Source organism: Chlorocebus sabaeus, chromosome 12 (assembly GCF_047675955.1).
Source record: "Chlorocebus sabaeus isolate Y175 chromosome 12, mChlSab1.0.hap1, whole genome shotgun sequence".
In the NCBI taxonomy this organism is placed as follows: Eukaryota; Metazoa; Chordata; class Mammalia; order Primates; family Cercopithecidae; genus Chlorocebus; species Chlorocebus sabaeus.
This window is the reverse complement of record NC_132915.1, coordinates 91,188,798-91,210,079: the sequence shown is the minus strand read 5'-3', so window position 1 is coordinate 91,210,079 and position 21,282 is coordinate 91,188,798. Positions and strand designations below refer to the sequence as shown.

Sequence of the window (21,282 nt, the reverse complement as noted above, 5' to 3'; positions counted from 1 at the left end):
CAAAATGTGACTCTGGATAAGGGACTTAACCTGTCCTAGACCTACTTGTTACTACCTAACTCATAGCAATAGAAAAATAATCCCTGTACCGCTTTCTTAACAAGAGTGTTATGAGGTTCACATGAAATGATAAATGTAAAAATGCTAAGAGATCAACTCTTGGTTGCTATGGAACCCATGCAAAATGAGGACTACTGTATTTAATGAATCTAGAAAATCATGGGCTATGTCTGAATCTAGTGTTTAGACAAAGGACTACAACTTTAAAAGAAGAAATCCCATTTTTAAAAAACTTAGATATGTTTAATCTTTTATTTTTCAACAAGTCTAAACATTCCTGCTATTTTGAATAACTTACCGATGATATCTTGTTGCCTTTCAAATTGAGGACTCGCAAAGATTTTAACTTCTTCCCTAACCATACTGGAATATGCTCAATTTCATTTCCTGCAAGGTTAAGCTTTTGCAGATTACACATATTTTCTATGCCTTCAATTTTGCTGGAAAGCAAAGGATAAAATAAAATTTAGTAAGTATAATTATAGAGTCTCTCATTGTATTTTTAGAATAAACAGCCTTAGCTCCATGTGAGATTACTTTTCATAATGATAATTTATCAACTCTTTTCATAAATGAGAACAAAGAAAAGTGGCTAAAGCCAAATTTACCAGAACAGCTAAACTGCCAACCTTTTATTACTATGCCAGGAATCCTATCCATCTTATTATTAGACTTTGCAACTCCATAACATAGAAAAGAAAAATTTGTCCATGGCAATCTCACCAACTACTGGGAACAATACTAGCAAACAGCCAGCAGACAGCTGGGAAACTCAATAGCACCCTGTGCTATCTGCTACATTCCTGTCCAAAAGATGTTCTTAATTATTGCCTTAACTCATCATAAAAAGATTAGCTATGCCAGCAGGATATGGGAGCCCATAGATGATACTGTATTTATGAATATAAGCAATTTAATCAGAACTTTTAAATAAAGCATGTATCACACATAATGATGAATTCTGACTGATGAAGCTTTTTCCCAAGTCACTTCTAGTTTATTTGTCAATTTAATTCCTTGGCCAATTTTCTATACTGCACAAATACTTCAGAGCTTCTATCTACACTAGGTAAATATTTCTAAGCTTCTCTACTTTCACTTTTATTTTGCTGAAAATATTTTCATCAGAATCAACTTTTTATACAACTTTTATAATAAGGGTTTGGTTCATTAGTCATGTTTTTTCACTTCAGTTTTGTCATATCAGAACTTCTGCCATTGCTATTCATTTTCCTGGCCATTCTATTTACCAAGTCTAACTTGGGGGAAAGCATACAGATATTAATAATTTCAAGATTTGATTATTGTATCATTTTGTCTATAACAAGTTTTCTATATGCAGTTTTAGCCACTGTCAGTTTTAGTATATTTATTTCTCACAGTAATATTTATTATGTATTGGAAACAAGATTGAGAGCATATTTCTTGTAGCAATGAGCAAAGAACATCAGAATCAAAACAGATTAGAACATCTTGGGGGTCAAAACGGCAAAGTTAAAACATTCTGCTTTATGTCAACATTCTTAACGTAATAAGGTAATAAAATCACAGACAATATCTGAGAAAACTCCCTGTCATAAACTAAATTAAGATATAATTTGGTGCTCAAAAATATATCTCTTTGATAATGCTTAGATGTTATTCTGTACTTCAGTAATGCCAAAACATAAAGACAGTTACCTACCATATGTGAAGAGATAGACATTCATTTGATCAATGAATAAAGATAAAAAATCTTCTGTTTCTGTGTCAAAGGATTCTTTCAGTAATGTGGATAACATTAATCTACCTCTCTAACAAAGCTACCTACAATGCTACCTAAAGATTTTGTTATATAACTCACCTGATTTTGTTATAGGATAAGTTGAGTTCACGTAATTTTAACAGCTTGTCCAACTTTTCAATCTTCTCTATTAGATTATAGCTGAGATTCAGTACTTCAAGTTTAATACATTTTTCCAAATTCTCGATATACTAATTGGAAACAAATGAATAAATACTTTACACAACAGATGCCTTGACATACAGTATAATATTTACATATGTGCATCAGGGACTGTTTGATCAGTCATCAGAAAATAATATACCCTTACTGTTCTGGATAATCCCTTGATGCAGCTCTCCTTGACTAGGAGTAATAACTCTACTCAAGCTACCAAACTCTCCTTGCCCTTCAGTAGATGACATTGTCTACATACTAAGAAGCTCAAGACTATCCAACAAGATTTCCCTCACTATCGTTCCCTCTACCTCAGTTTTGTTATACCTCTCCCTCTCATTCCCCTCTTTTCTTCCAAAAGGTAGTGCTATGGTTTTAGTTTATTTTCTGAAGATCTTGTTTGCTATAAAATCTATATAATATGTAGATATTTAAGCATATATAAATATGTTTGCTATAAATTCTATAAAATATGTGTGTGTGTGTGTATATATATATGCAAACAAGATCTTCAGAAAATAAACAGTGCTAACAAGGAAATAAAGACATCTTGTGACAGAGTGCAAGGCACCAACATGGCAGATTTCGCCAGTTTTGTTCACTACTCTAGCATTACTGCCTGGTGCTAAATACTTGTTGACTAAAAGAATGAGAGTGCAACTGAGGACAGGGTGGCTAATTGTGATTGGGTGGTAACAGAAGGCATCGGCCTGGAGGACAGAATGAGACCCTGTCTCAAAAAAAAGAGAAGACCTCACTAAGTTGAGACCTTAATAACAGGAAGCCAGCTGTATGAACATCTAGGTTGCCCAGGCTGGAGTATAATGGTGCGATCTTAGCTCACTGCAACCTCCACCTCCCGGGTTCAAGTGATTCTCCTGTCTCAGCCTTCTGGGTAGCTGGGATTACAGGCACCTGCCACTACGCCTGGCTAATTTTCAGTATTTTTAGTAGAGATGGGGTTTCACCACGTTGCCCAGGCTGGTCTCAAACTCCTGACCTCAGGTGATCTGCCCACCTCAGCCTCCAAAAATGCTGGGATTACAGGCGTGAGCCACTGTGCCCAGCTGCTGCGTTTATTTTAACTTATTAAAATACATCTTTCATTAAACACAACGTTTAAGTCTCTATGCATGTTAAATCTGTCAATACTTTTCCTTTGTGGTACTAGGGTTAGTATTTGCTTAGGGGGAACTTCACCACTCTAAGATTTTTTAAATATTCTCATATACTCTCTCTAATACTTTTAGAGCATTTCTGCTAGTTGGTTTTTGTTTTGCTTTGTTTTCATTTAGTTCTTCACCCTTCTGGAATTACTTTTTGTGAATAATATGTGGTAGAAATCTAAGGTTTTTTTCTTCCAATTAAAGGAATTAAGTTGTCTATTATAATGTGTTCATGTTGTATAGTTTATGAATAAAGCTGTAAACACTCTAGAGCAGAAATTAGCAAACATTTTCTGTAAAAGGCTGATATGGTTTGGCTGTGTCCCCACCCAAATCTCATCTTGAATTCCCATGTGTTGTGGGAGGGACCCAGTGGGAGGTAACTGAATCATAGGGGCAGGTCCCGTGCTGTTCTCATGATAGTAAGTCTGATGAGATCTGATGGTTATTATAAGGGGGAGTTTTCCTTCACAAGCTCTCTTTTTGCCTTCTGCCATCTATGTAAGATGTGACTTGCTCCTTTTTGTCTTCCACCATGATTGTGAGGCTTCCCCAGCCACGTGGAACTGTAAGTCCAATTAAACCGCTTTCTTTCGTAAATTGCCCAGTCTTGGATATGTCTTTATCAGCAGCATGAAAACGAACTAATACAAAGGCCAGATAGTAAATGTTTTTGGCTTTGTAGGCCATATAGTCTGTGGCAACTACTAAGCTCTGCTACTGTAGTGCAAAAACAACCATAGACAATATGTAAACAAGTAAGTGTGACTGTGTTCCAGCAAAACTTTACTTACAGAAATAGCAGTCCTGATCTAGCCTGTAAGCTGTACTTTGCCAACTCCTTCTCTACAGAGTCAATATTGTAGAGAATATTGAGTAATAGAAACCTATTAATTTGGAGATGTCATATACTTCTGATTTAGAATATTCACTGGAAACAATAAAAGGTCTGCCACAAATTAGGCAACATTAGGATAATTTTTTTTCGCAGTTTTAAAGCACAGAAAAGTTAAAAACAGTATCTATGCTCAGAAATTGTTGGTCCTACCTTAAATTTCTTGCCACCATCTTTAGAAAGAGAAAGGTTCAGAGACTTTATCAAGGCCAAATTGTCCTGTTTAGTAAGTTTTTTAATGAGGGCCTCTGTAATATATCGAACTCCTGCATGTGAATCAGCTCCTGAAATTACAGAAACAGATCATCATCAGTAGAGGAAAGACATGAATATCACAAAGAACAAGTCGTTTTGATGTTATATAACAAAAACAAAAATTAAGCCATGCATATACCAAGAAAAGCTGGCTATTTCTAATCATAATGTTTTAATAATGTTTTACTTCATAGCATTTCATAACTATAATGAGGATGATAATGGTTATACACACTATAAATATTTGCTGTGTGCCAAGCTTTGGGCTAAATGGTTTACATTTTTAAAATTTAGTTTATGCAACAAACCTTTGAGATAGAAATTACTAATATCATCACTTATTTAAAAAACATCATTTGCTCAAGATCCTACAGCTAATTAAGGCACAAATCCAGAACTTGAACCCAGTCAGAGGAATATAAAACTTGCACTTTTAACTATATGAAGTTTTTTTTAGCAATATTTTCATGTTAGTTTTTAAAAATAAACTGGTAATAGTTGTTTGTTTTTTAGAAAATTCCAATCTAAAGTTCAGAAACACTGAAATTCTTAAATATCTTTTCCTCTTTTTTTATGGTGAGAAACTCTAAATTTGTTGCTCTTTTAAATAGAGAAAATCACAACATATTGTACAGAGCTAGAGTAGTCACTTGAGGGATGGCAAATCTGGTCTTATAACGTTCCTGGATATTGTTGTCAAAGACTGTTAATGCCATATTACATTTTACAAAAGTAGCCCTAAAAACAAAATCATCTCTTGGTTCTTGCCTTATGAGTCAGAAAAAATTAATCCTGTGTTGAGATCCAGGCTGTGAGTCAAAGATTCCCTAAGATTATTTATAAGTTAGTATTAAATTTATTTTGGTTCAAAATAAAATGATTTTTAAATTTAACTTGGCTTGTTCTGGGAAAGAAAATTAATATTTGATTAATATTCTAAGTTTGATAATATTCTAAAATATCAATCATATTAGAAATAATAATATGCCAACTAGCAGTAAAGATATAGCATAAACCCAATGTTGTTAATGCTTACTAATAAAACATGATTAGAGTTTAATGGCTATTATTTTACGACTTACCAAAGAATAACTTACTTTTGAAGTCAAATGCTCTACCACTAAGCTATACCCCCATCAATGCACTTTTGAGAACAGATTCCTAGACTAACAGAATGCTTTTAAGAAAAAAACAAAACACTGGTGGAACATACACGCATGTCCCATATGTGGAAATCAGTCCATTCACAGATAAGCAGTTTGCCAATAAGAAGACTGGCATATGCCAAGTATGGAAAACATTTTTTTACTGAATTAAGGCACTCCACTCTGAAGTGAAAAGATCTTCCCTCCCTTAACCAAAGAGGATGGCAAGTTTTGGTATGAGTTTTAAGACACTCTCCTACCACAGGAAACAAAGCTTCCTCTTTCTGGAAACTCCCTCTTTGAATCCACTGACATCTTTACTCTCACCCAGAAACCTCAGTCCTCCCACTATCCTTAAACAGTTTCTGTTAATAGAAACAACAGATCAAATTAGTACCAGAATCTTACAGTTGGACCAAAAATGCAAGCTGAAAATTTTCCATCTCTACTTAAAGTATGTGGTCAGACCAATTCTTAGATTAAAAAGTGATACCTTTATGGTCTTGGTAGTCCAAAAGCATATTGTTTTCATCTGCAATCTCAACTTGCTCACACCACTGTCCTCCAGAATGAAAAGGTAGAGTCTCTGATCCAATCAAAGGTGAAAGTGACCTAGATCTCAGATTGGACATAGATGATGGGATAGGAGAGTGAGATGACGATGGCATCTTTGCTTTGCAGAATATTTTTTGTTGAGAACCTTTCTTCATTGCAAAAATAAAGCCAGGTGTTCATCAAAACCTGTAAGAGTTTTCAGTATATTCAACAAGATTAATTTTTAAGAGCTATCAAAACTATTATTTCTAGAAACTTCAGGTCTATAAAGTTATAAACTCAGAGGCTATAGATACTAGGACCCATACTACTCCAAGCTGATGGAGCAGACACTATATCAAGCATCACTGATGACCTTGCCAGAGAGAAAAGAGATCTCCAGAGGGTCTAGAATTGACACATGCTCCAGCTGGAAGTGTTGTCATTCCTGTTGTTTATTGAACCAAACTAGTCCCAAGGCCCCTTTTACCCACACAAGGGGACCCTAGAATGCAGGAAGCTGGAATATTTGGCAACCAGCAGTATTTAATACTGATAAGCACTCTCTCCTTCCTCAAAGTTTCTTCCTTTGGTTTCTGGGACACCACACTCTCCTGGTATCCTCGTGACTCCCTGGCCACTCCATGGACTCCTTTGCTGGCTTTTGTTCCTCCTTACAGTGTAATTTAAACATCAGAACTCCTCAATGGTCCCTTCTAGTTTCTCTCTAATCTTATCTTGGACAAATTAATGCACACTCATGGTTCCCAATGCCATGTGTTTACTCTTATTTATCTATTTTCATTTTTTATTTTTTTGAGACGGAATCTCGCTCTTGTCACCCAGGCTGGAGTGCAATGATGTGATCTTGGCTCACTGCAACCTCTGCCTCCCGGGTCCAAGCTATTCTTCTGCCTTGGCCTCCTGAGTAGCTGGAATTCCTGGTGCCTGCCACCATGACCAGCTAATTTTTGTACTTTTAGTAGAGACAGGGTTTCGCCATGTTGGCCAGGCTGATCTCGAACTCCTGACCTCAGCTGATCTGTCTGCCTCAGCCTCCCAAATTGCTGGGATTACATATGGGCGTGAGCCACCACACCCAGCTGATATTTATATCCTTAATCCAATCTTTCTCTGAGCTCCAGACTCCTATTTCCAATTGCTTACGTGATATCTCATTGGCATCCTAAACTCAGTTCAGCTTGAATTTATTATTTACCCTATTCCTCCTCTCACCCTCCTGTTCCTCTTCCAGTGTTCCCTAAACAGTGAACACTGCTCGCTGGAATAAGCCAAAAACCTGGGAGTCATTCTTGACACCTCCCTCTTCCCGTGTCCCATACTCAGCCAATCGCTAAATCTTGTTAATTCTTACTCCCAAATACCTCTCAAATTAAGTCTGCTTCTTTCCATTTTCACTCTCACGCACTCTAATCCAAGCCCTCATCAAACTACTATAACAGCTTCTAACTGATCTGTCTGCAAGCTCTCTTGCCTTACTCTTCCATCATTATATTGCAGTCAGATAGCCAGAGTGATGTCATTTTGCTTAACATTTGTCTCCATTCTGAACTGTATGCTCCACGAGAGCATGTCTGTTTTGTTTACAGTATCTCCCCAGTCTAGCATAGAGCCTGGTACCTAGCAGGAACTCAATATATATTTGCTGAATAAATGAACGAATAGAGTTATCTTCCAGTCATCCCTCTCCATCATCCACCAATATTGATTCTATCTCTAAAATAGTTTGAAATTCGTCTCTATCCATCTTCGCAGCTACTGCCCTAGATCCAACTTTTATCCTCTCTTGCTTTGACTATTAGATACTCTCTGAACCAGCTTCCTTCCAATTCTCCTTTGCTTTACCCTCAATCCATCCTCTACCTTTGACCCACTTATATAATAAAAACAAAAGAAATGTAATGGTTCCCAGTGCCTATGAGTCTAAATATTTTGGCACCATGCATCACAAACAGGACTCATCACAGTCTGACCCCAACTTTCTGGCCTCCCCATCACGTGCCATTGCTCTAGTCATCTTTTTGTCATTACCTGAACACATCATGAGTTTTTGCTTATGAAATTCCCTTTCCTTAAAGGGAATTCTTTAAAGGGAATTAAACATCCTCTTCTTTCTCTCAACCAATTAAAATGTTACTTTATTTGTGAAGACTTTCCAGAAATCTACTTTCTTCAGATAGAATGAATCCTCCCTGTTTATTACACTGAATATACCTACTGTATATCTTTTGCTTGCCCAGAATGTAACATCAAACAGGTGGAGGAATAATCTCTGAATTCCCAGCAGCTCCATGGTATAAGTCATGAATACATCTAACACCTTATAACTAGAAATCACCCGGTTTAAAAACCATACTTTCAACAGTGTACTCTTTCATGCATGTGCTCTCTCTCTCTGTATGCATATTTTTTATTGGAATGTATCATACATAAAGTACATAAATCATAAGTGTATATAGCTTCATGAATTTCTATACAGTGAACACAAGCTATGTACTCGACATCCAGGTAAAGAAACAGAATTATTTCCAGAATCCCAGAAGTCCTCTCATGCCCCCTTCCAGTCACTAACTCCCACACATGGGTAATCACTATCCTGACTTCCAACACCACAGATTTTTGAACTATTTTTGAACTTTAGAGAAATGAAACCATAAAATACCTTTTAAATCTGCCTTTTTGTTAAATATTGTTTCTGTAATTCATTCATATTTGTCTCATGCTATATGAAAAACATCTGATCACTTCAAATTTCAGTATCTACTATTCTTATCTACAAAATCAATTTTATTGAAGTATAAGTCTTCCAGAAAGAACAAAAACATTTGTTAATGAAAGAGACCGTGGTCAAATTCCTTTAAATGTTTTCACATAAAAATATTTATTTTCTTATATGAAAGAAAGGTAAAGTTCATGACCATTAAGGCTCAGAATGGCTTAGCACTATGACTTGATTAGTCCTTAAAAATGACATCCTCATCCGGGTGTGGTGGCTCATGCCTGTAATCCCAGCACTTTGAGAGGCCGAGGCGGGCAGATCATAAGGTCAGGAGATCGGGACCATCCTGGCTAACACGGTGAAACCCCGTCTCTACTAAAAATACAAAACATTAGCCAGGCGTGGTGGCAGGCGCCTGTAGTCCCAGCTACTTAGGAGGCTGAAGCAGGAGAATGGCATGAACCCGGAAGGCAGAGCTTGCAGTGAGCCGAGATCGTGCCACTGCACTCCAGCCTAGGCAATAGGGCGAGACTCCGACTCACAAAAAAAAAAAAAAAAAAATGACATCCTCTTCTGTTCTAGGCATACAGTGTGCTGTGCCTACAGTGTACTGTACGCTGTAGAACACAGCCTAGCAAATGGTAAATAATTAACATTTATTGAATGAATTAGTCATAAAGAACATAAAATGTAAAATGTACTATTTAGTATCTCAACAAAAAGATGCCTGCATGAGCAATACTAGTCCTCAATATCAATTGTCCTAAATTTGCAAGGTTAGTGTATGTAAAAAAGATTTTCATGATACACAGTTGTTCTTATTAAGTACGTTTAGTCTAAAAACAGTACAAAAATTATAAACTTGACAAACTTTTGGACAAAAAAAATCTTATAAGTTGTATAGATCTTGAGCAAGGCTATATTAATAATGATGCTATCTTTGCTTAGCACCTTAATTTCCCCTATAGTCACTGCTGAAAATGTGAAAATGGAAATTATTTTTTAGAAAAAAATTTAATGAAATAAGATATTAGCTTAAAGTAGTTTTTAATCCAAGGATTGAGTAGCTCAAGTGTTAATGCTATATAAATTGGTATCAGAAAGGGATAGTGGAATGATGTGTAAACATCTTCATATACGTGATATTGTAAAATATGACACATATGATATCATGCATCACATAACAATGTTTTGGTCAACAATGGACCACATACATGACAGTAGTCCCATAAAATTATAATAAAGCTGAAAAATTCCTATAACTTAGTAACATCATAGATGTCATAATGTCATAGTGCTACACATTACTCACATGTTTGTAGCGATGCTGATATAAACAAACCTACTATGCTACAAGGTGTACACAAGTCTGGCACATACAATTATGTAGAGTACACAGTACTTGGTAATAAATGTCCATATTACTGGCTTGTGTATTTACTACACCATACTTTTTATTGTTAGAGTGTACTCATTCTATTTATTTTTTTTTTAAAAAAAGTTAACTATAAAACAGACTCAGGCAGGTAGGTCCTTCAGGAGGTATTCCAGAACATAATATTGTTATCATAAGAGATGATAGCTCCATGCATGTTATTGCCCCTGAAGACCCTGAAGATCAGTGGAACAAGATATGAAAGGCAGTCATACTGATTATCCTGACCCTTACAGGCCTAGGCTAATGTGTGTGTTTGTGTCTCAGTTTTTAAGAAAACATTTAAAAAGTAAGAGTTTTTAAAATAGAAAAAAGCTTATAAAATAAGGTTATAAAGAAATTAATTTTGTACAACCGTACAATGTGTTTATGTTTTAAGCTAAGTTTTATTACAAAAGAGTCAAAAAGTTTTTTAAAAATTTAAAGTTTATAAAGTAAAAACATTACAGCAAGCTAAGGCTAATTTACTATTGAAGAGAGAAAAAACGTTTAATAAATTTAGTGTAGCCTAAGTGTACAGTGTTTATAATAAAGTCTACAATAGTGTACAGTAATGTCCTGCATCTTCACATTCACTCACCAACTAACGGGGAAAGAAACTTCCAGTCCTGCAAGCTCCAATCATGTGGTAAGGGCTCTATACAGGTATACTTTACTTTTTTACATTTTATACCATATTTTTATTGTACCTTTTCTTTTTTTTTTTTTTTTTTTTTTTTTTTTTTTTTGAGAGGAAGTCTCCCTTTGTCACCCAGGCTGGTATGCAGTGGCATGATCTTGGCTCACTGAAACCTCCGCCTCCCGGGTTCAAGCGATTCTCCCACCTCAGCCTCCTGAGTAGCTGGGACTACAGGCGCATGCCACTACACCTGGCTAATTTTGGTATTTTTAGTAGAGACAGGGTTTCACCATATTGGCCAGGCTGGTCTCGAACTCCTGACCTTGTGATCCACGTGTCTTGGCCTCCCAAAGTGCTGGGATTACAAGTGTGAGCCACCCACCCAGTCCCTTTTCTATGTTTAGATGCACAAATATTTACCATTGTGCTACAACTGCCTGAAGTATTCAGTACAGTAACATGCGGTATGGGTCTGTAGCCTAGCAGCAAGAGGCTATCCCTATACCATCTTGGTTTGTGTAAGTACATTCTATGATGTTTGCACAATGATGAAATTGTCTAACAATGCATTTTACAGAGCAAATTCTGTCATTAAGGGACACATGACTGTATGCTAAATTAAACTAAATTTTGCCTGCAAGTGCCTCTGTACTTTAAGTCTCTACATAATGAACTGCAACATAACTTAAAAGGTAAACTAACTGAAAGCCTAACTTAGGAGTATGTTTTTGTAACAAATAGCTGACTCTCAGCCAATCACAGCAGCTGAGCTTCAGTCAATCACAGGCAGTCAAGTGATCGTACCATGTTCAAATAAGGTAAACACAGAGCTGTAACCAATCAAGCTGTTTCTGTACCTCACTTCCCTTTTCTATCCATAAATGCTGCCTGCCTACATTGCAGAACAGACCTCTCTGAATTTCTTCTGGTTCTGAGGGCTGCCCAATTTGTGAACTATTCTTTGTTCAATTAAACTGTTAAATTTAATTTGTTGATAATTTCTCTTTTAACCTGTATATTTGATGCTCCTCCTGTTTCCTATCACATAGCTCTTAAAACCTTTGGGATCTCCACAGTGATAAGAGTGTCTTTCGTATACTAATAAGATAACTGGTGACACCTAGATAGCTTTGAGATGGGGGCCAGTCACCAGAAAGACTAAGGCATGTTTAGAAGGTTGGGACTTTGAGCCCAACCCCACAACTCTCCCCCAAAGGAGGGGAGAGCAGCTAAAATTGATTTGAAAACCAGTAGCCAATGATATGAGCAATCATGCCTATATAAGTAAGCCTCCATAAAACCCCAAAAGGACAGGGTCCAGAGAACTTCCAGATAGCTGAACATGTGGAGGTGTCTGGAGGATGGCATGCTGGCGAGAGCATGAAACTTCATACCCCTTTCCACATACCTTGCCCTATGTAACTCTTCCTCTGGCTGTTTGTATATTTTGTAATATCCTTTATAATAAATGGGAAAATATAAGTTCTGTGAGCCACTCGAGCAAATTAATTGAACCCAAGGAGGGGGCAGTGGGAGTCCCAATTTATAGCTCGGTAGTCAGAAGTATAGGTGGCAATCTACTACTTGTAATGGGTATCTGAAGTTAGGGGAACTCTTGTGGGACTGAGTCCTTAACCTGTGGGATCTGATGCTATCTCCAGGCAAACAGTGTCAGAATTGAAGTGAGTAAGAGGACACTCAGCTGGTGTCCACTGAAGAAGTTCTGATGTATGGGGCAACAACCCTCACACGCCTGGTGTCAGAAGTATTTTACTGTGTGGTACCGCAGTAGGAAAAACGTTTTGAGTTTTTCATATCTCTATTAAAAGATAATATACCTTCACAAGCATATGGGTATACATAAGCTGTGATTATACAGAAACTTCCCGCAAACTCCCAGCTTTCTGTGTAACAGCTGGCCATAAAGAAATTAAGACCCTCATTCCATAGGGGTCCTACCCAATACCCAGGAGGAAGGAATGCTGCACAGAGAGGTCAAGAGAAATCTGGAGAGGCAAGCCTTGCTGAATTTCCTCACTCAGTCTATTAGCATTAGATCATACCCATTTTGTCCAATCCTATTTCTATACAGCTGTCCATACTTCATTGATCCTAAGCATAAAAATGGATAATTTTTTCTGCATTTTTGGGTCTTCATTCTGAAGGTTCCCATGACACATAAAGCTTTGATCAAATAAATTTGCTATGCTTTTCTCTTGTTAACCTGTCTTTGTTACCGGAGTGTTGGCCATGACCTTTATGATGGGACAGAAAGGTATCACTCCCTTTCCTCCCCTACAGAACTTATATACAGTATATAAATGAGAGGTTACACTAATATAATCTATTAATATATTCAATTTTTGGAATTCCTCTTTGGATTCTGCTTTCAAATTAATTTGTAAGTCTCACAAGAAAATCGGGCCCATCACTTCAGGTACATTTCGTTTTTATTTTCCCAGTTTGATCGCTAAACTTACTCAGTAAACTTGACTCCATTTAAAGTTTGTCTACTTCCAAAAATTTAATGAAAAGATGATGGTTGAAGTTAATTCTAAAGAATATCATACTAGTGGCTAACATTTACTGAGGGCTTACCATGTACCAAATATTGTGATATTTCGTCAGGCACAGTGTGTATACTTGCAGTCCCAGTTGCTCCAGAGGATGAGGCAGGAGGATTGCTTGATCCCAGGAGCTCCAGGCTACAATGTGCTATGATCAACCTTGTGACTGGCCACTGCACTCCAGCCTGGGCAGCATACGGAGTCTCTGTCTCTAAAAAACAAACAGACAAACATATGTTGTGATAAGCTCTTTATGTGTATCATCACACTGAAAGAATTGAATATAACAACTCTATAAGTGTTACTTCCCATTTTACAGATGAAGATCTGAAATAATTCGTCCAAAGTTCCTTAACTAATTGGTTTGGCTAAAACTTGAAACCTGATCTAATTCAAAACCCATGTTTTTAACAACCATATCATATAGCTATCCGAGTTTCCTGGAGTCTAGATTATGTTTGCTTTGTTCTCTATGGCCTAGCATGATGCCATAGGCGGCAGGTACCTGTAATCCCAGCTACTTGGGAGGTTGAGGCACAAAAATCACTTGAACTGGGGAGGTGGAGGTTGCAGTGAGCCAAGATCGTGTCACTGCACTCCAGCCTGGGCCACAGAGCGAGACTCCATCTCAAAAAAACAAAACAAAAAAAATCCTGAAGGTAACCCAGAAAATTTTATACAAAGAAAGGATCTCTGATACCATGATCTGGTCTCTCAAGGTGAGTAGTCTGAAGGGAATAAAAACCTGTCACACTTTTTGTTTTTAAAAAGTTAATTATTATTTCACATACATTACAATATAGCCAAATGTCCCATGCCAATAGCCTCATTCACTACAGGTTAAGCACTCCAAATCTGAAAATCTGAAATATTTAAATATAAATATAAAAAATATAAATAAGTATAATGCAAATATTCCAAAATCTGAAAAAATCCAAAATCCAAGATACTTTTGGTAGCAAGCATTTTGGATAAAAGATAATCAATCTGTACTTTATTTTAATTTTTTTGGAGACAGGGTTTCACTATGTTGTCCAGGCTGATCTCGAACTCCTGAGCTCAAGCAATCCTCCCACCTCTGCCTCCCAAAGTGTTAGGATTACAGACGTGAGCTACCACACCTGGCCTTCAACCTGTTCTTTAAACTGTGAACTTAAATGTATCTGTACTTTTTGCTTCATTTTCTCGTATTAAACTATATATATGGATCAGAAAAACTCCCCCAAGTCACATTAACTGCTATTTATGCCATTTCCACAAGGCTTTTGGTCCAAATTTCAAGCGTGGTAAACAATTTCTGTGCCTTATAACACAATTTTGCCATGGAAAAAAGTCTTTTAGTAATTTTAATATTATGAAATACATACTTAGTCTTAAGTCTCTTTTGCTGTCATAAGTGTCTTTTTGTATGCTAATGAGTTGACCGATGGCTAGCCACCTCTAGGCAGCTTCAGGATCATGGCTGGTCACTAGAAAGAGGGAGGGGAGAGGGGCTAAAGGTTGAGTTGATCACCAATGGCCAGTGATGTAATCAATCAGGCCTACATAATGAAGCCTCCGTAAAAATTTAAAAGACCGAGTTTGGGGAGCATCCAGATAGCTGGACATGGAGGGGGTCCTGGAGGGGAATCCACCCAGAGAGGCCGTGGAAGCTCTACGCCCCTTTCCACCTGCCTTACACTATGCATCTTTTCATCTATATCCTTTGTAATACCTTTTATAACAAACCAGTAAATGTAAGTAAGTGCTTCCTGAGTTCTGTGAACTGCTCTAACAAATTAATCAAACCGAAGGAGGGAGTTGTGGGAACTCTGATTTATAGCTGGTCAGTCAGAAGCACAGGTAAAACTGAGGCCTACCATTGGCATCAAAACTTGGGGGCAGTCTTGTGAGCCAGCCTTCAACCTGAGGGATGTGACACTGTCTCCAGGTAGACAGTGTCAGAATTGAACTGAACTAGAGGACAGCCCTGTGGTGCCCACCACTGCAGAACTGACTGCTTGCTTAACGTGTGGGGGAAAATCCTACAGGATCATGTTGTGAGCGTATAGTGGGAGAAACTGAGTTTGTTTAATCTGTAGTCTCAGTAATACTATTTTTTTCTTTTTTTGAGACAGAGTCTCACTCGGTTGCCCAGGCTGGAGTGCAGTGGTGTGATCTCGGATCACTGTAACCTCTGCCTCCCAGGTTCAAGTGATTCTCCCACCTCAACCTACCGAGTAACTGAGCTTACAGGTATATGGCACCATGCCTGGCTAATGTTTTTATTTTTAGTAGAGATGAGATTTCACCATGTTGGCCAGGCTGGTCTCAAACTCCCGACCTCAGATGATCCACCCACCTCGGCCTCCAAAAGTGCTGGGATTACAGTCACCACACCCAGTCCTTAGTGATACTATTGATGTTGCTAAACTGCACTGGCATTCTCCTTCTAAATAAGAATACTCTAACATTTGAGAAAAGCTAAGAGGCATGTGCTTAGGTAAAATCTTATTCCTAATTAAACGGATTAATAGACGACATTTATTATAGTATATACAGTATGTAGTTGGGTTTTTTTTTCCCCCTTAGGCAAGGTCTTTCTCTGTCGCCCAGGCTGGAGTATAGGGGCATGCTCACGGCTCACAGCAACCTTGCCCTCCTGGGCTCAAGTGATCCTCCTACCTCAGCCTCCTGAGTAGCTGGGACTACAGCAGCATATGACCATGTTCAGCTAATTTTTTATTTTTTGTAGAGGTAGGGTCTCACTATAGTTCCCAGGTTGGTCTTGAACTCCTGGGCTCAAGTGATCTTCCCGCCTCAGCCTCTCAAAGTGCTGGGATTACAGGTGTGAGCCACTGTGCCCAGCCTGTAGTTTTTACATCCTAATGACCAAGACCCCTTAGGTCTCACCAGACTATCATGAGGTCCTTTATTACCTCTCCTGATTAGTAAAAGTCAGGCTTACTCATTCATAGACTTAAACCCTTGCTTGCCACAACTTCTGTAAAGCTTTAACATTGAAACAAGATATATGTAATTGGTCTCAGAGAATAGCTAACTCAGTGAAGTGGGCTTATGGGTTTACAGTGTTTGAAAATGGCTGGCATTACTTCATAGGCTACTGCCTGGAGGTTGAAATGCTGAATTATAATTTTTAGGGAGAGATGAGGATGTAGTTTGATCCTAGGATGTTGTCTGCAATCACATGAACAAAGACCAAGCAAGCAATGGAAAAAATGAAGACAGCTGAGAGGTAGGCTAGGGTGAGTGAAGGAGCAGGATAAAGAGAAAAAAAAAAAAGCAAATAAAGTTCAGAGCTACAGTTGTATTTTAAAGGTTGTCTGCAGAGCAAGAGAAAGCCATTGGAATGACATGATAATCAGAATCTATGTCCAGGCAACAAAACATTACCCGTCCTGCCACCTATAAACCTAGATACTTGCTCTGATCTAACAATTCAGTCCATCACAGCTTAGTAGAGACTGCAAACTCCACCTCCATCCAGCCTTCCCTAACTTTCCTAACTTCCCATCTTCTCTGATCTCCAAATAAGGCAGACCTCCTTCTGTCTCTCTACAGACTCCCTAATATGCAAATACCCATCCCCATTTCTTAACCCCCATATCCCTCTCCTTAGCCCTTTAATTGGATTTCAGTACTTTCCCTCCAAGTCTACTTCATCCCATACCCTCTGACCTACTGAAATACTTTCCTTCCTTAACCTTCTCCTCCTTTCAAATATCCTGATTCCTATTCCTCTGCAAAGTCTCCAACCATTTTTCTTTCCAAAGCCAATTCCCCCATTCTGTGCTGTCCACCTCTGCCTCCCACTCTTCTTTATCCCATTCTGACTGCCAATTTTCCCACAAATTCTATCCCAGTTCCCCAACACAGTAATAGTCTCCCCCACTTCTCTATGGTTCTTTCCTGTGCCCAGACTCAGCCTTTCTCTATCCATCCAGACTTCCCAAGCTGCTCATCTCTCTTCATCCCAGAAAATACCCTGACATCCTAATGCGTTCCAATATGCTGACCTCCAATTACTCCCCTCCCTAAACAAAATACTCAAACCTCCACCCATTCCTCTTCATCACAACCCAACTGCCTGCCTATTTGCCCTTCCGTCCTAATACTCTGGCCCCCGTGTCCTTTTCCACCTATTAAAAGCCTGAATCCCCCTCTCCCATCTCTCTTCTGCTCAGATAAAAAGCCTGAATCCCCTTCTCCCATCTCTCTTCTGCTCAGATACCCTAAAACTCAAGCTTCCCATCTCTTTCCATTAATTATTCAATTTTATTGAGCAACTTTTATGTAGGAAGAACCATGCTAGGATCTAAGCTCAAGATGTATAAGATTTTGTCTCCCAGTTACCCATGATCTCTGCACCAAGCAGTCTCCTTCATAGCATTTTAAAAGTTATTTGTGAAACTACTTGATTGTTGCCTGTTTCTCCTTCTAGACTATAAGCTACAAGAGAGCAGAGGTCTTGTCTGTTGTTCTATAGACAATAAATATTTGTTGACTGAAGGACTGTACTAAACACTCTAGACAATACCAAATTTAAATCCTCAAAGATTTAGCTGTATAGGATCAGAATTACTAACCTCATTTACAAGTGGCAATGTATCTGAACAATTAAAAGCCTGGATTCTGGAACGAAACAGCCTGAGTTCACATTCTGACTTTCCACTTACTGTGTGACCCTAGGCAAATTACTTAACCTCTCTGGTCCTCAGTGCTATCACTTTTTAAGTGGGAATGATAACCTCATACAAGTTATTTTAAATTCTAAATGAGGTTAATACGTGCAAAGTGCTTAAAACTGGATCTGACAAATAGTGAACACCCAAACGTGATTCGCAATTATTTGGACAATGAGGAAACATGATCAGGAAGGCTCAGACACACGCCAAGGATCACAGACCCGGTTAAGTTACACAAGGTGGCAGAATTGAGGTTTGAGCCCAAGTTTGCCTGGCTTCAAAATTCACTAGTCCCTTAACGAATATAACGGAAGTGTTTGCTCTTCCCCTCCTTTTAGCATTTCGTCCCCACATCCTGTCATCTTTCTCCACGCACTGTATGTAGTCTGTCCGATACCGTGACAACCCCTCAGGACGCCCAAACTGTGCTTTCTCCCGCTCACTCCCCACAGACAGCTGGCACATCCCAGCTCTCCCCTCAGCTCAGGTAGCAGGACGCACAACCTTCTGGGCGCCGCACCCTAACTTCCACACCTCCCCACGCTCTGGTTCTTCATCCCCAATCGCCCCCGCCGTCCTCACCTCTTCCCAGCCAAACCTCCCTCCTTCATCCACTGCCCCACGCCCGTTCCGGGCCCTCCCCTCTTTCCCGTCCAATCCTAATTCCCAGACATGCGCCCCCGCCCCGAATCCATCCCAAGCCGGCCCACCCCACGCCCGGTTCCGGCCTTCCCGCCTTTGCCTCCGGCCCCCACCGCTCGGGTTGGACGCCGGAGAACGGGCTCGACCAGGTCTGACGCTCACTGCCTAGGAGCCGAGCCGAGCAGTCCCGCAGGCTGAGGCGGAGCGGAAGACGTTGGGGCTCTTTCCTCAGGCGCGCAGCGGCGCGACGGCCATTTTGTTGTGTTGTGCCGGTTGCCGAGGGGCCCCGCGCGCGTGGGCGGGGCCTGTCTCAGCCACGCCCCTCTCCCTCTCCGGGGCTTTTGGGAGGGACGCGGAGGCGTTTCCCGCCGCCTTCGCAGGTAGCGCGCTAGGGTGCTGGGGAGTCTTGGGCGCGAGGCTTCCGGCCGCGCGGGGCCGGCGGGATTTGCTGCCTTCGCCTTCGGATTGCGTTGCAGGTGAAGTTACGGGTGCAGAGTCAGGGAAAGCCGAGGTTTCTTGCGGCAGTCGTCCGCAGTGCAGTGGCCTTCGCTGAGACAAAGCTGCAGCCGCCACCCTCGGAAACACGGACACGATTCTCGGGGCCTGGGTCCGAGGACGGCCTGAATGCCGACCGGCGCAGCGCATCTCCGGCCTCCCCCACTTCTGACGCCTTTTTCTTACCATTTTCTCGCAATCATTCCTGCCTGTCTTCATTTCTTTACTACAGAGTTTATAGTCCACCTGTATAACACTGTTTTAGAAACTCCCTCTCTCTCTGTGCCTCAGTTTCCTTACCTATGAAACGGGGTCCTTTTACCTATTAACACTTCCTACAGTTTTCCTGATAACTATAAAAGTGAATCCAGGCCGGGCGCGGTGGCTCATGCCTGTAATCCCAGCACTTAGGGAGACCAAGGTGGGAGGATCACTTGGGGTCAGGAATTCAAGACCAGCCTGGCTAACAAGATGAAACTTCGTCTCTACTAAAAATACAAAAATTACCCGGGCGTGGTGGCACACGCTTGTCATCCCAGCTACTTGAGAGGCTGAGGCAGGAGGATCGCTTGAACCTGGGAGGCGGAGGTTGCAGTGATCCAAGATCGCACCACTGCACTCCAGCATGGGCGACAGAGCTAGACTCCATCTCAAAAATAAAAAAAAAATAAAAAAAAGAAGCCCAGTTTTCCTGATAATTATAAAAGTGAATCCCTGTGGAAGAACTTAGAACAGTGAGGGACCCATAGTACGTTCTCAATGTGTCTTAGGTATTTCATTATTAGACAAAGGTTACCCAGAAGCGGTATTTCTTTCTACGCCCGAAAGAAGAGTTTAGGCAAGGGGTAGGGAGGTGGGGAAGAATTTGCTTGGCAAAGGAAACAACTTGTGCAAACCGCAGAAGCGGGAGAAAAGAGCTTGGCAGTGTGCTGGATGTTAAGTAATTCAGTGTAGCTGGAACAAAGCATGAGTATGGAAACATGAAGTAGTTCAGTATGGCTCGTGCGAAAATCGGGTGGAGAAGCTAAATCTGGAAAAGCAACCTTATTATAAGCAGTATTAGGCACTTCATTTTTCCTTAAGGCAGAGATAGCTTCACCTCTATAGGAAATTCAGGAGACGTCCAAGAAGGAATAAACTGCAATAAACATGGGGGTGCAGACGTGTCTTTGATATACTGATTTCCTTTTCCTTTTACTTAAATGTGATTCCCACTGACGTTTAAGTGAATGGTGCTGTCCTCTCCCCAACTAGTTATACAACACAGAAGGAAGCCCTTGGAGTTAAAACCCAGAATTTTTGAAAAGCTCCATTTAAAATTAAAAGGAGATTACATTCATTTCTTTCTTTCTTTCTTTCTTTCTTTTCTTTTTTGAGACAGAGTCTGGCTCAGTCACCCAGACTGCAGTGGCAGAATCTCGGCTCAATGCGACCTCCACCTCCCGGGTTCAAGCGATTCTCCTGCCTCAGCCTCCCGAGTAGTTGGGATTACAGGCACACACCACCACGGCCAGCTAATTTTTGTATTTTATTACAGACGGGGTTTCACCATGTTGGTCAAGCTGGTCTCGATCTCCTGACCTCACATGATCCGCCCGCCTTGGCCTCCCAAAGTGCTGGGATTACAGGGGTGAGCCACCGCGCCCTGCTGAGATGACATTCATTTTTAATCGAAGTTCAGGGGATATTTATTAGTTCGGAATGTGTACATTGCCGAGTTTCAGTTCTATTTGGCATATGTTTTGACACCCATCGTTTCTATTTCTTGTATCCAAGACTTAGATTTATTGCGTAACCTCATTGCTGTGTCCCTCAAAGTGTGTAATGGTATTCACGTGGGATCCATTATCAAGCCGTGGTGTGCTGGTGTAGTTCATTATCAATCATGTTAGTATCAATTAGTAGCCATCAGATATACACAAAAAGTCCAGAGGGTGGCGCAACACACTTTTCTCTTGGGTAATCTCCCAATTAGCCGCGGATGGGCACTCTTCGGTCCCATGTTGTCGGGTTTTCCTCCTCATACAGACCTCTGCCGGTGTCTAGCATCGTCTCTAAAGAAGCTAGAGACTTCAAAGGAGAGACCTTTCTCCGGTTAATTTGAA

At 40.0% G+C, this 21,282-nt stretch overlaps 2 protein-coding genes across 11 annotated transcripts in view; one reads left to right on the top strand and one right to left on the bottom strand.

Annotated features, from left to right (window-relative positions):
• CNTRL (centriolin) overlaps positions 1-18,973 on the bottom strand; it is a 96,655-nt gene extending 77,682 nt beyond the window's left edge. For 5 of the 7 annotated variants that reach the window (XM_007968214.3, XM_037984461.2, XM_037984467.2 and 2 more), the window contains exons 1-6: positions 18,796-18,972; positions 13,387-13,566; positions 5,954-6,201; positions 4,214-4,344; positions 1,904-2,034; positions 359-500 (exon numbers count right to left, since the gene is read on the bottom strand). In XM_007968214.3, the coding sequence (XP_007966405.3) occupies positions 359-500; positions 1,904-2,034; positions 4,214-4,344; positions 5,954-6,170 (621 nt within the window). In that variant the 5' untranslated portion in view covers positions 6,171-6,201; positions 13,387-13,566; positions 18,796-18,972. Of the gene's footprint in view, positions 1-358; positions 501-1,903; positions 2,035-4,213; positions 4,345-5,953; positions 6,202-13,386; positions 13,567-18,795 lie in introns of all 7 variants that reach the window. The other 2 variants (XR_012094871.1, XM_037984450.2) reach the window with 2 other exon arrangements.
• The window catches only part of C5 (complement C5), a 137,753-nt gene continuing 120,080 nt past the window's right edge, over positions 3,610-21,282 (top strand). For 3 of the 4 annotated variants that reach the window (XM_073021886.1, XM_037984493.2, XM_073021887.1), the window contains exon 1: positions 3,610-3,733. Coding sequence is in view for 1 of the 4 variants with exons in the window: in XM_073021884.1 (XP_072877985.1) it covers positions 20,764-20,807 (44 nt within the window). In the remaining 3 variants the exon portion in view is untranslated. Of the gene's footprint in view, positions 3,734-20,714; positions 20,808-21,282 lie in introns of all 4 variants that reach the window. The other variant, XM_073021884.1, reaches the window with a different exon arrangement.